The 15337-nt window shown below is 38.5% G+C and overlaps 1 protein-coding gene across 2 annotated transcripts in view; it reads right to left on the bottom strand.

Moving 5' to 3' along the window:
- The window catches only part of LOC104859919 (beta-adrenergic receptor kinase 2), a 135117-nt gene that overhangs the window by 65525 nt on the left and 54255 nt on the right, over positions 1-15337 (bottom strand). For both annotated transcript variants that reach the window (XR_004515246.1, XM_033758745.1), the window contains one exon: positions 881-954. Coding sequence is in view for 1 of the 2 variants with exons in the window: in XM_033758745.1 (XP_033614636.1) it covers positions 881-954 (74 nt within the window). In the remaining variant the exon portion in view is untranslated. The remainder of the gene's footprint in view (positions 1-880; positions 955-15337) is intronic.

The raw sequence follows: 15337 nt of genomic DNA, 5'->3' as shown, positions 1-15337 counted from the left end.
TCTCACAACTTCAGGCTGGGATCTAACTTGCCTCAGCCTCCCAGAGTTCTGGGATTACATGTATGTGTACCAAAACACCCAGTTCCATGTGTTTTTTAGTTAGTTCCAGAAACCTCTCCTAGATTTTCTGTCTCACAGAAGCATCTTCCTGCCCAGAGCTAAGCCTGAATATTCATGTGCCTGAATTTCCTTCAGCCCAATGCCCCATGAGTTAACAGTCAGTCCAGCTAACAAACAGCTGTCAATCCTCAATTCCAGCAGGCTACTGCCTGATGACTATCCTCTCTTGCTTGTTCTATTTTCAGACTTCTGTCCTCAGTAGGTTTGTAGATCTTAAACTTATTTAATTCTGTATGGCTGACTTTCTGCCTTCCAGAAATTTCTGCCCTATCATTTCCTCTCCTCTCCAGCTGCAGATTTCACCAGCTGTGTGTCTGAGATCCCACCCCACTCTAACCCACCCCACCTCAACCGGTCTGCAATTTCTTACTCCAGTAACAAAGACCAGAAATCTCTGCTAGCTTCTCTCTCAGACCAGTGGCAGCCCTGGGCTGTGGTTCACATCTCCAGAACAAGCCTTCACGGGAGGTAAAGTGGCTGGTAATCTTTGGTGCACTTCTGAAGAATCCTCTGCCTCTGGAAATTCAGCTCAACAATTCCTCATTTTTCCCACTGTATGCCAAAGCCTTTAGGAATATGGTTTTAATAACACGCCTGGCCCCTTTTAGCTGTTGTCAGCATTTCAGAGAAATTACATATTATATTTTGCATTTAATGAGTTTCTAAATATGTAGAAGATGTTTTATAGTCTTAGTATTTCCCAAAGCACAGTTAGAATATGCTTTTTTAAGTAAAAGCATTAGGAAAAGTTACTTCTTACCTCTTCATAAAACTTCACCTGAGGTACAGCTTCATTAATTTCATTCAAACAAAAATCTTTAAATAGCAAGAAACCTAAAGGGAAAGAACAAAAAAAATCAGGATGGATAAACTGAAATTTTACCCCATAGGATGTCTTCAAAATCAATGACTTTATACCTCAACCTCTTCCTCCCCTGCCTTTAAAATATACACATAAAACAAAAACCAGGACTTCAAGAGGCCAATGAAAACTAATGGCTCCCAGCAAGAGGGACTATTCTCGCTCCCAGCAGTTTAGGGCCCCTCCTCTGCTCACAAGGCTTTCTCTGCTTGGAAAACACACCTTCAGCAGTGCTTGCTCACGGTCACCACTATGTGGAGCCCTTGGTCAGGGCAGCAAATGTCAGCCGCAGAATGATGACCAAAGCAGAAAGGACTGAGTGTAGGAGGGTAGGTGCACAGTGCTATGAAGACACAGTGCTTGAGGAAGCAGGGCTGAGCTCCCTAAGCAGAGAGAAGGTTCACGACCTTCCTAGCACCTTCTCTTGGACCTCACTACCTAGCATGCCACCACATGCCTCAGCCAGGCCAGACTAACCACATCCTTCTTTGGTTTTTCATGACACCATGCCTCACCCAGAAAACAATATCCTGCCCCTGGAATACCAACCCCTCCTCTATCGCTTGAGGATGCCTAATTTAGCCTTCACAATGGGATCCAGGAGCCACCTTCCCTGTAAGGTCAACTTTGATGACACAGATGCAACTGCACAATGCATGGTACCATGAGTTCAATTAAATGTTTGTTGAATGAATATTTGGTCCCACAGCTCCTCTAACATCCCTCTGTCTAAACATTCACAGCTCTAATTACCTGGTTGTTTCCCAGCCTCTACAAGCCTAGTGTCCAGCAAAACATCCCACATATCAGAACAATGAGTGAACAGAACAAGTTAATACTAGATTCTGGGTAGGGACAGGTGAAGACTGTGAAACTCTAATAAGAAGTCAAGGCAATTAAAGGACTGTTAATAGAAACAGAAGTCACAGAAGAGAACTGAAGAAAGAGTTACAAAAAGTCTAACTTGTAGGGAGATGTATGAGAATTCTCCAGGTACAGTCAGAGAAAAAGGAAGCAACTGTGACAAGACTTTCATTAATATTAGCATGAGGATCCTCAACTTGAACTTGTGTGTTACTGCACATAAATTCTCCTCCACAGTTCTAAGAACATGACCTTTGCGAATGGTCAATGTGCATTCTGAACTGAGGAAAACAACTCATATACTCAGGGAAACCATGAAGGCCAGGCTGCTCTTGGACTAGGTGCCAGCATAGAACATATGGCTTAACTAACTCACTGAGCAGCTGCAGTGACCTGACAGTGGAAGGAAGCAGGGGCACAGAGGAGACAGAGGCTCCTAATTTACCTCTCAGTGTTTTGTTTGTAGGTTCATACACTTGGTACTAGGGATAGAAACCAGGGACTTCACAATGGGCTAAATCCACAGTCTTGATCCCCCTTTTTAAAATCTTGGGTCAAAGTCTTACTAAGTCACAAATTTGCCCAGGCTGAGCTCAGACTTGTGATCCTCCTGCCTCAGCTTCCCAGAGTGCTGTGATTACAGACATGGGCCACCACAAAGAGCTAATATTTTGGTTGTCTTCTCATTTTCACTTATTTCAAAGTAATTTCTAATTTTCTTTTCTGACACATGAATCATTCAGAAGTGAGTAGTTTAACTTCTGGATATTTGGGGTATTCTCCAGGTATTTTTCACAGATTGATTTCTACTTAACTCTGTTACAGTCAGGGAACATAATCAGAATGATGTCAGTACTTTCAAATTTACCGGTTTGATTTCAGACCCCCACTGCTCTGTTCTTGAAGGGTGCAAGTTTCCTTGAACAGTGAGAGGCAGTTAAGCTTTATTCATCCTCTGTGCTCATACTAGATGTCTGAATACTCATTTCCCTGGCACCCAGGTGGAAAGTGTTGAAATCTCCATTGTAATGGTGGATGTGTTCACCTTTCTTCCAGTGTTCTCAGGTTTTATTTCATTTTCTATGTTTAGAAGAAGAAATGGAAATGATAATTTGGACTTAGGTATTCTCACCATATCAGAGATGTTCTTGAAACACCTACATGACAGAATGAAAGAACTGCACAATGAACCCCTTGCTTTTGACTGCACTTGAAATGACACTGGGACCCGCGCCACAGCCCACGGTGCCCTCTGAGATCTAGTGACAATGTTGTTCTCCAGCCTCAGCCCACCATGCTCTCCTGGGGCTCAACACTTCTTGGGCCACACTCTAGTTCCTCTAAACCCAACCTCTTTCCTTTCTCTGAGTCTCTTACCTGATCTTCTTCTACTTCTGTTCTGGACGTGCTGGGCTTGCTCACCTCTGCTTAATCTTCCCTTCCTTAATGAGGCCTTTATGAGTCTTATGCTCCCTCTCACCTCCTACCCATACTCATTCTCTCTCTCTCTGACACACACACACACACACACACACACACACACACACACACAGACATACACAACACACCTCTTTGTTTACAATACGTACACCACCAAAACTCATCACTACCATATGTTTACTTCTCTGCTGTCTACTTCCCCACCTCAGTGATGGCTGGAAACAGACAGCCATGATGCTTTCTTCAACACTATGTTTGCAGTATCAAGAACACCCAATACTGTGATATGAGGGGAGAACAAAGGATAGAAAGAAGGGAGTAAGGAAGAGGGAAGAGACAAGGGAAGGAGGGGGCTGGATAAATGATCATTCAACTAAGAATATTTTTAATCTATGTTTTAAACACAATTTCCATCAGGTATAGAGTAAGCTAACAAATTATTTTTAATATATTATGGGAAAACAAAATCATATTTTCCTCACATCTGTACATAAACTGAAGCTTTACTTTCTCCCCATTGTCTAAATGAAGCTGTTTAAATGGAGAAAGAAGAAAGATATTTTGCCCTTTGAATAAATCCTAGATCACTGCGTTCCAGGCTGGAAGCGATTTGCCTTCATCAGCCTTAAATTACCTAAAAAGCAAATTAGAGCAAAACTAAAGGGCAAAAATAAGGAAATACAGTACAAATTTGGTTTGTGAACACTTGTTTGTAAACAATTCAGTTCACAAAAAAAAAAAAACATTTGGTTTTTTGTTTCCCTTCACTAACTCTACATTAGGTGACAAACACACCGTGGACATCTTTTCACAAACACAAACACTAAATTGTAAAACAAATTAAGTTATAAACCGAGGTACCACTGTACTTTACCTAACAAGTTCACTTCATCATTAAAATTTCAAATAATGGAAACAAAGCCTTCATAGATAGTCTTTATAGATACAGGTTGAAGGGAGTACAGGGGGATGGGGAAAAAAATAAGAACCGAGACTGAGTACGTAAAGGTACAAATTTCCAACAATGAATGTCATTATATTTATACCTTAAATGCACCAATAAAATTTATTTAAAAGAGATTTCTCTAGATTAAAAAAAATAGTGACCCAGTACCTGCTTACTACATAATTGTGGAATGGCTTTATCTTTCACTGGTTCTATATTTGAACCACTGAAAATTTCCTGTTGTATATGACACTTGGGAATGGCAAACTATCTCAATCTGCCACTATAGCATTTTACAAAAATTAGTATTAAGAAATGTATTGCTTTAAAAAATATTATGTGTTAAAGAGATTTTGACAGCATTAAACATATGTAGTCTCTATGAGAACTTCTGAATGTTGACCTTTAAAAAATTAGAAAGGGGGAAAGAGAAATATATTTTGCAAAAATTATACTTATCCTCAATTTTGCCAAGGACAGTAAAATACTGAAAAGATAAATTGCATAATACTAACATTTCCTACCAATACTGACTGATTCTGTAAGACATCTAAGCTAAGAGCTACTGTGCTGTGTACCACCGATGAAATGGGGAAGACAGAGAGCACTTTCACTCTAGAGAAATACAGATCAGTGTAAGAGACACACAGTAAACATCACTTATGGTAAAGGCATCAAGGAATTAAATATGATGCTGACATAGATGATAATGAGAGGAAGATGTATTTCAAATAGAAGAGCCAGTAAGAGCTGTGAGAAGAAAAAATTAAAATGTATAAGATTAAGAAAGACTATGAAAGCAATACATGCACAATCATATTTATAGCAGTACAATTCACAATAGCTAAGCTGTGGAAAGAGCTGTGATGACTGTCAACAGCATGGATAAAGAAAAATGTGAATATTACTCAGCCATAAAGAAAAATAAAATCCTGTCATTGGCAGGAAAATGGATCGAGACCATCACATAAAGCAAAATAAACCGGACTCAGAAACTTAAATATTGCATATTTTCTCTTATGGGAAACCTAAAATATGAATGAATGAATGATGACAGGAAACTAGAAAGTAGGCTTTAAGAGATGAGGAAGGGAGTGGAAGGGAGTAAAAGATTAAAAATTATCTCTATAGGTTATATGCATGTACCGCTTCACAAAATGAAGCTCACTCTTCTGCATTACTAGCATGTAGGAAGGAAGAAAGGAAGGAGGAAGAGGTGGGGAGGAAGGTGGAGAAGAAAGGAAGGGCCAGAATGTATATTCTCACTCCTCCTACTCAGTACTGCACTGGAGGTCTTAGAGAATGAAATATTGAAAAGGAAGCCATGCTCAGATAGCCTGGTTATCTACATAGCAAATCCTGCCTACAAATGAAACACTAGGATATATGTAAGTATTAGCAAGGCCACAGGATGTGAGATCATTAGCTATGACTCGGTGAAATTCCTATATACTTGAAGCACACAATTTTAAGATGGAATTTGAAAAATCATTCCATTTGCAATACTTTCAAAGAACAACCAATACCTAGAAATAAATAAGCAAGAGACAAGTAAGGCCCAATATACTAAATACTACAAAATATTACTGGTCTAAATAAATGGAAAAACACATTTCATAGATTAGAAGGCTCAGTATTGCTGAGATGTTAATTACTTCCAAATTAATCTGTGATTTAATGCAATTGCAATCATAACTCCAGTAGTCTTTTTAAAAAAGAAACTAACAAGTTGATTCCAAAACTTATATGAAAATACAATAAAGAAAGGAAGGAAGGGTGGAAGGACCCAAAGCGTCCTAAGAAAGAAGAAAGTTCCATAACTTGTACTATGGAATTTCAATATATACCATGGTCTTGGCATAAGACTAAATCAATGGGACAGACTAGTGTCCAGAAATATATCTGCATTTATACAGTCAATTTAAGTTGATTTAGCAAATGATGCTATAAAAACTAACCTTGAAATGCAAGAGGAAAATGAACTGTTCCCTCCTACCTTAGAAAGAAAAAAGGGCTATCATCAAAAAAACTATACTGCTAAAATTACGTTTCTAGAATATGAATATGTATATATGTATGTAGATAACATATCTTCACAGTAAATATTCGTGCAGATTTCTTAGCGTATGGGAAAAATGATAAACAATACCACAGTATAAAACTTCTGCTTCACAAAGACATCATGAAGAGAACAGACCAGGGTACACTGATGTATGTTACAAAACCTAAATCCCAAAACCACCTTGTCTGTATACATTCAAGCAAGCAAGAAAGCAAGCAAAACAAAACCTCTTACAAATCAGTTTTAGAAATAGAAACAATCCAAAAAAAGAATGGGCAACCATGCTGAACTCTAAGTTTGTACACTTCACAACCTATAAAGGACCTGCTCAATAAGCACAGGCAAGAGCTCAACATGTTTATGGTCATCAGGTCAATACCAACTAACCCACTCAGAATAGGGTAGAACTCCAAGGGCACAAACACTGACCACATCCAGTGTTGGCTCAGGAAGATCTGAAAGGCTGTCCTAGCTGAGGAACTGATCCTGAGCACAGGTGAAATGAGACTTCAGCTCCATAGTAGAAGTGAGGAAGGTTGTGTCTGGGCTTTAGGAGATCCCCTCAGGCATCAGTTAGTATTACCATGTCCTGTGTTTAAAGCCAGTGGAAAATTATGACCCAATTGGGGAAAGACTGCTAATGATTCAGACCCTTCAGGGATGAAGGTAGCATTTCCCCACTGGTAAGAGCCGCAACCCCCAAAGATGCTTGCAGATGGCAAAGGAAACATGGAATAGGTAGTGAGAGAAGGTAGCTATGGACACCAACCATGACCAGGTGACCAGTTACAGAAATGAGGACTGTGACTGTCACAAGTATTTCCTTATCTAGAGTGTGTGAGACTAATTTATGGTACAGTGCTAGGCTCAAGGGCACTAGGATTAAGGGTGTGAGTGCTACCCACCCTCAAGTACTCCAGATAAGATAAAAGGGGCAGAAAGACTCTGTTAAGGCCCCTTGTTGCTTTTGCTGTCTTCTGTGTGCAGTAAATTGTTTTTTCTCTGTGATACCTCCCTACCATGTGCCACTCTGCCTTGGATTCAGCCAACTATACACTAAAACCTCTACAAACTGTCAGCTAAATAAACCTTTTCTCTTTAACTTTGGGCATTGGGTATTTTGTTTCAGCAATGAGAGAAAAGTAACTAAGACACATTTAAACCTATAAACTTTAAGTATGCAGATTGCCCTCCATAAGGTGCGTGGGCTGCAGCTAATCAGTTGAATGCCACAAAAGAACTTTAAAAAAAAAAAAGAAATGGTCCTTCCCTAGCTGGGGGAATTCCCTAGCAGTCTGCCTTCGGATTTCACCTATGTAATTTGCTCTCCTGGGTTGCAAGCCTGCTGGTCCACACAAGAAGACTTAGATATATACACCAGTCTTCATCATCATATCAAATCCTCACCCTTACATTAAATCTTTTCCTGTATGCATGCACACACCCTGCTGGTCCTGTGTCTCTGAGCAATCCACTACAGATTTTGAACATGCTGGAGAATGTACAATTTATTTGGAACATGGCTGAAAGTTTCTTATAAAGTTAAAAACATGCTTAATGTAGAACTCAGAAATCCTATTAGGTATTTATCTGAAAATGTGAAATAAGTCTATCAATAGTATTTTCACAAAATAGAACTTTCAGCAATAAGACAAATTAAACCTGTGATAGAGCCTGTTGATATGAGTGTGTTGGTCGAACTGTTTATGAAACAGAACCAAAAGGATATACAAGATATGTATCACTGAAAAGTATGGTGTGTGTTTAAGATTTTTAAACATTTATAGTAAAAGAAACACTGCCATTTGTTCCCCTAAAACACCCTCCCTTGCTCTGATTACTTATCCCATTAACTCATAAAAGTTCTCTTTCATGAATGTCTTTAGTTGCTCAGTCATGGCTGCCTTCATGCCCTCAACTGATTCAAAATGTTTCCCTATCACAATCATTTTGACTTTTGGGAAGAGCCAGAAGTTGCATTGTGCCAGATTCAGTGAATCAATGGATGAAGTCACCCTGTAATGTTTTTACAAGGCTGCCTTTTCATTGACTGGCACCTGGCATTCACCATGTTTTTCTTTTTTATCACACACCTTGTAAAGACACTCACAAGACAGCTTCCAGAACAGCAACACAAAGTAGCAAGAATGAAGGGATATATGTGTTTGAAGGAGAAGTATTTCAGAGGGATTAACAGCAATGTGCCTTTTATTGTAATAATGTTTTAAAATTGGAAAAATTGACTTTTCAATCATACCTCTTAACTTTAATTTAAGCACCTTCCCCTCTCAGAATTGTTTACAGTGAAACTTACAAGTACTGCTCTGGTTCAGTTATACTAATATTTCCCATTTGATTATGTGTGTTCAAAGATTTAAGGTGCTCAAGCCCCCCCCATGGCAAACATCAGTTTCTATGTGGTTAGGAAATTGCCAATTATAAAAGGAATATTTGAAAAGCCGAGTAAATGGTAATTCTATCATTAGTGACATAACATTTTTAATTGTTCAAAGCCAGAGTTCAGTTACTTTTTTCTAGCATATTAAAATAACCTCTTTCCAAATAACTCTATAAACATTGAACCATGTTATTTAAAACATTTTACTAGTATGTTTGCAGCACGTGGTTGTCAGTACCTGTATATAACACATCTTAATTCTCTTTTCATTCCCTCCACTCTTCTCCCTCCCCCACTTTCCCTCCATCTCCTGATCCTCTTCTCATTCGAGAAAGATCCCCCTCCTTCCTATTATCTATTTTTTATTTTGCTCTTTATTTATACTTTGGGTTCCTCATATAAGAGAAACTGTGTGATATTTAACTTATGTGCCTGATTTATTTCACTTAACATTATGGTCTCCAGGTGCACCTGTTTTCCTACAAGTAAATAATATACACAAATACTTAAGAAAGGTGGCCATTTGAGTAACTACATAATGTTAATTAATATAAATCCACACACCCAATGTTCAACACAACTCTAAACCCTAAACAAAAATAAGCCCAGAGATATGAAACATGAATAAAAGTTATGGCTACAAGACTGTTGTCCAAGATACACTTATTTCCATCAGACGCATCACATATAAAATAGTGGTACTTCTTTTTATGATTTTACCTTTTCTTTTCATAACTTTTATATTTTGATGTTCTGTAATTTTAAACTTAGAGACTATTCATAAGGAACTGTGCACTCTTTAGGTAGTTTCTACCTTAGTGTGCATCTTGTCTAATCTGCCTTTCTGTGTCTCTTTATGATTTTTTTAATCACTTAGGGCTGACTGGAGACATCACACCTCTTGACCACTCTATTTCAGTCTGCATTTCTTCAGAACACAGTATTCTCTTAGACATACAAAGTGATGTGTTTAAAATCAGGACATTTATCACTGATGAGCTGCTGTTATCTAAGTCACATTCCAACAGTAGTCCTCTAAACATCCCCTTTGCCATTACTTTTTCTGATCCAGAATCATACCTGCATTATTTATCATATCTTTAGTCTCTTAGGTTTCTTGATTTTCATGTCTTAAAGTAATACAGGACAATCATTTTATAAAATATATTTTTATTTTGGTTAATGTTTCCTAATAGTTAAGGCTTAGATTTTGCGTGGTTGTCAGAAAGGCTGAAGACGACATATTGTGTTGTTCTCAGTGTGTTGTGCTGTCACTTTACCTCAGTTATTTGTGAGTGTTAATTGTGATCATTTTCTTCAAGTGGATGTTTGCTAGATTCTCAGTGTGACTTTTCCTTTGTAAATAATAGGCAGCTTGTGGGAGTTAATTCTGGCTCCATGTAAATATCCTGCTCATCTTCAGACTTTACTTACTAGTTTTAGTATGCATTGATTTCCTGACTCCATTTCTTTTATACTTTTTGGTTGGACCTTGACTGTAAGAAAGAGCTTGCCCTTTTCCCTATTTGCTTATTTATGACAGTATGAATCCATGAATCCCTAATTTAATGAACGAGTTATAATCCAGTACTATCAGAATTTCTTTTACTTTTTTTTTTGTACCTGGGATTGAACTCAGCACCTTGCGCTTGCGAGGCAGGCAGTGGCACCACTGAGCTAAATCCTCTGCTCTTTATTTTACTTTTTATGGTGCTAGGGCCTTGCAAATACTAGGCAAATACTCTACCACTGAGCTGAAGCCCTGGTCCACTACTATCTATTTTGATGTCAAAATTGTCCTAATTTTCACTCACAGGAGCCTTATTATGCTGATTCCTGTGTCCTGCTGATGATATCTTCCTATCATTTTTTGAGCACATTTTCCTCTGGTATTAGATGCTTAAAGATCAAATCGTTATAACTCACAGCCTTTTCTCTGATGAGCCCTAGCTTCTTTTAATGGAGAATGGTACTTAGGAACCAAAATTTGGATACTAGAGTGCTCATTGCTATTGGTGTATCACTGCTTCTAGATCTTAATTAAATGAGCAAGAAGGGGTGTGTGTGTATTTACCCATTTATCTGTCTGAAGCAACGCATTCCCATAACTCCCATTCGAACCTAGCGAACATTCTGCTGTCTTCTCACATTTTCACTCTCTCCTATAAGCAGGCTCCCACCTACTTCCATGTGTTGGCTCGCTTCTATATGTCTTGCAAACATTGTAAATAGTTTCAGAACTACAAACTGCTACACTGTGGAAAAGCAAATCTATTGTTTCCAGTTCTTTTGTAAGGTAAATTTACTTATAGTGTTGTACACAATTTAATTTTAATAAATGTATTAATCCGCATAACCCCCAACTCTGTTGAAAGCCAGAATATTTCCATTCCTGGAAAGTTCCCTGTTTTTCCTCCTCCTGTCCTTGGACATCAGAGCTCCTGGTTTTCAGGCTTAGGACGCTAAGACTTACACCAGTAGGCCTGCTCTCAGGCTGCTGATCCTGACAGGGTATTACACCACTGACTATTCCCCTAGAACTCAGGCCTTCAGACAGAGATTAAGTTAATGATTTTCCCTGTTTCTCCAGCCTATGGACAGCCTAGGATGGGGATTCTTGGCTTCCATACCTGTATGAGCCAATTCCCACAGTAAATCTGTATAAGTGTATCTCTATATGAAGTTGAGTCAAAACACAGTGAATATTTAAATTTTTTAAAATGTATTACAGTAAAAGACATACTGCCTTTCATCCCCTCAAATATCGTCTCTCACTTCAAGCACACTTATCCTTACCATTCTTGCCTCTTTGTAAAGCAGTTTTGGAGGTCATCTTTTGTTTGTCTTTACAAGGTGTGATTAAAAAAATACCAGCAATGCCCCAGCTGACTGCCATCCAAGGTAAAGGCAGGCTCACAATAACACTCTGGTGTGTCCTCACCTACCATATTCACCAGATCTGTCACCATGCAACGTCTGACTCATCCCCAAAGTCACAATGACCATGAAAGTACACATTTTGAACTGGTTCAGGACATCAGGGCAGCCACAACAGTGCAACTGAAGACTCATGAAAGAAGACTTCCAGAACCACTTCAGAAAATGGCAAGAATAATGGGAAGCGTGTGTCTGAAGTGAGAGGGAGTACTGGGAGGGGGTTAATGGCAGTGTGTCTTCTAATGTAACGTATTTTATTCAAACATTCACCATATTTTTAGAGTAAAACCTCACACATACTCTAAGAATCTCTCAAATATTTTTCCCACAAATTTGAAGACTTCTGGTTTCATGGATTGCATTACTTTACAGTCTTTAGGTAAACTATACTGAGCAAGCACACCAGCTTCCTATGTTCACAGGATGCTTTTTGACTTCTTTAAGCACCCTTAAACCAATTTCCTTACATCTCACCATCCACTGCCAAATACAAACCATGAGACAACTGTCCACCATGCTAAAATTTCCTCTTAGCCCACAGCAGTGGCAGTATATGCTAGAGCTCATATAACAACTTCCTATGGAAGTGGAACGAAGTGGATGAACGAAGGAACGAAGTGGATGACAGGTTGCTCTAACACTAACACATTTTTTTTCAAGTTTAAAAGAAAAAGACCATGGATTAATGTCCAAAATTTCTCTGAATCTAAAATTCTTTTTCCCTAAATACAAAAAATTAACCAAATTACAAAATCATAGCATCAGTGGTAAGGAACATATACATGTAACTAGTAATGATGGAGCCAAAGAGAAGAGGAAACTGAAAGAGATAAAAGCAAGCTGGCTAGTGGTAGACCACAGGAGCTAAGGACAAAACCTAGACAGGAAAAGAAGTAAGTAACATGATGGCTGAAGGAGAAAATTCAATCATCCAAAGGCAGATGCATTTTCTTATAAAATTTCAAAAGAGAAACAATACAACACAAAAATGAACAACTTTACCATCTTGAAATAGTAGAATCAATCTTTTTTATTCATTAAGTTTATTGATACATTTTCGGTATATATTATGATCACATTTATCATTGGGAATTTGTACCTGTACATGATATGTCTTGGTTCTTGTTTTTCACTATTCCCCTTTCTTCCCTTCAACCCTTTTACTCCTCCCTAGCTACATGTGTTGTTTCTGTTTTTTCCTTCTTTTCTCAATTTTTTCTTTCTCTTCTTTCCATTTCCCCATTCCCCCCTCCCTAGTTCCCTTTCCCCTTTGAACATTTTCTTCCTATTTCACAATATCTATTATATGTTTTGGTCCTCATTTATACTTTTAGTTTCTCACACAGTAGAAACATTTTGGTATTTACACGTGTCCTATTTACTCCACTTGAGAGTATGGTCTCGAGGTGCATCCACTTAGCTATAAATGTCTCGTTTATCTTTATTTATGGTTGAGTAGTACTCCATTTTATTAAAAAAGAAAACCCACATCTTCTTTATCCAATCATCAGTTGTGTTACTTTTCCTCATTGCTGAGACAAAATACCTAACACTCAAAGTTAGAGGGGAAAGGGTTTATTTGGCTTCTAATTTGTAGAGGTGGTCACTCCACAATCGGTTGGCTGCCAGACGGGGAATGCAAACAGGCACTGTAAAGGAGAAACAACATGACACACACAAGGTGGCAAACGCAAGGAGGGAGCTCAAAGAGTGTCTTTCTGCCCCTTTTATCTTATTCAGACTATTTAGGGCAGGTGCCCTTGGGCCTATCCCCATCATGAATCAGTTGCACTCACTAAATTCACCTACCTCTGGAAAAGCACGAGGCTTTGGGGGGACATCTAAACACAAGCCAGTCGACAAAACCAGTTGACGGCATCTGTTTCCAAGATTCAGCTATTACAAACTGTGCAACTACAAACATGGGTGTACACACATCACTGTGGTATGATGAATTTAATTCTTTTGGGAGGATACCAAGAAGGGAAGTAGATGGGTCAAATAGAGCCTCTAGTTCTAGTTTTTTGAGGTATCTCTACAATAATTTCCACAGTGGTTGCAGCAGTCTACACTCCTACCAACAGTGGAAAGGGTTCCTTTTCCCCCACAGCCCACCAGCATGTGTTACTGGTTGATTTCTTGATAGCAGCCATTCTTTCTGGAGTGAGATGGAATCTCAGAGTTGTTTCCATCTGCATCTCACAAACGACCAGTAATGTTGAACATTTTTCATGTTTATTTTCTGTTTCTACTTCATTGTCTAAGAAATGTCTAGTCATTCCAGATGCCCATTTATGAACTGGGTCTTTAAATTTGGTGGGGGTCTGATTTTTTTTTTTTTTTTTTTTTTTTTTTTTTTTTTTTTAGTTCTTTAGATATTCTAGATAGTAGTTCTTTGCCTGAGGAACCACTGGTAATTTTTCCCCAACATTGTGGGTTGTCGCTTCACTGTTTTTGTTTCTCTTACTGTGCTTTTTAATAAGATGAGATCCCAGTTGTTGATTCTTTGTGCTAGTTCCCATGTGACTCAGGTTTTGTTCATAAAGTCTTTTCCTACATCAACGTCTACAAGAGTTCTACCCATCCTATCTCCTGGCAGGTTTAGTGTTTTTGTTTTAATATTTAGATCCTTGATCCATTTCAATTTTAGTTTAGTGCATGGTAAAAGATATGGGTCTAATTTAAATTGTTGGCAGGCCGAAACCCAGTTTTTCTAGCACCACTTATTAAAGAGGCTATCTTTCCTCCAGTGAGGGTGTTTGGCTCTTTTGTCAAAGATGAAGTGGCTGATTGTGTCTGGAGTTGTTTCTGCATCTTCTAATCTGTTTCTTTGCCAGTTTGCTTTTAAAAAAAAAATCAATCACAGTAACTCTGTAGTAAAGTTTCAAGTTAGGGGTTGTGATACCCTCTGCTTTACCTTAGTTGCCTAGAACTGCCTTTGCTATTCTAAGTCTCTTCTGGTTCCAGATGAATTTTTGGATTGGTTACTCTAGCTATGTGAGATATGCTGTTGGAATTTTAATTGAGATTGCATTAAATCTGTATAACTGTGATAGCCAACCTGACTCCATCTCATGCCTCAATGCCATTTTGTACCTGTGCTTAAACAAAGTGCTTGCTCTTGAACAAAGCACCCAAAACCTCCACATCATGCTTGGCAGTAAACTTGCTGCAGTGTGAAACTTCCCTGCACCCCCCACTGACCTGGCATGGTTCTGCTTCTGTAAGAATCTGCTTACTCTCCCCTGAGCCTTCCCCAACTAAAACATGATTTAAAAGAAGAAATCAAACTGCTTCCCATTGTTGAGGAAACTTTCTGGGCGCTAGCCCCTCCCTGGCCACCAGCTATAATAAACAGGCTCAAATCTGGCACAGAGCTGGATGCAACTCTATTGTTTAAACTTGCTCATTCATAACATAACAGCTTTGGAAGTATGGCCGTTTTCATTATATTGGTTCTTCCTTCCCAAGAATATTTTTCCATTTTCTGATATCCCCTTTGATCTTTTTTCAGAGTGCTGTAGTTTTCAAAGTAGAGGTTTTTTTAACTTCCTTTGCTAGATTGATTCCTAGATATTTCATTTTCTGGGATGCTATTATGAAAGGAGTTATTTCCCTAATTTCTCTCTCAGTGAGTCTATTATTCATGTACAGGAAAGCTATTAATTTTTGAGTGCTGATTTTGTATCCAGCTGCTCTATGGAATTT

The sequence above is a fragment of the Fukomys damarensis genome, unplaced genomic scaffold (genome assembly GCF_012274545.1).
Source record: "Fukomys damarensis isolate Sample0158 unplaced genomic scaffold, DMR_v1.0_HiC HiC_scaffold_34, whole genome shotgun sequence".
NCBI lineage: Eukaryota > Metazoa > Chordata > Mammalia > Rodentia > Bathyergidae > Fukomys > Fukomys damarensis.
The sequence above is the reverse complement of the archived record's forward strand: the minus strand, read 5'-3'. Positions and strand labels throughout refer to the sequence as shown.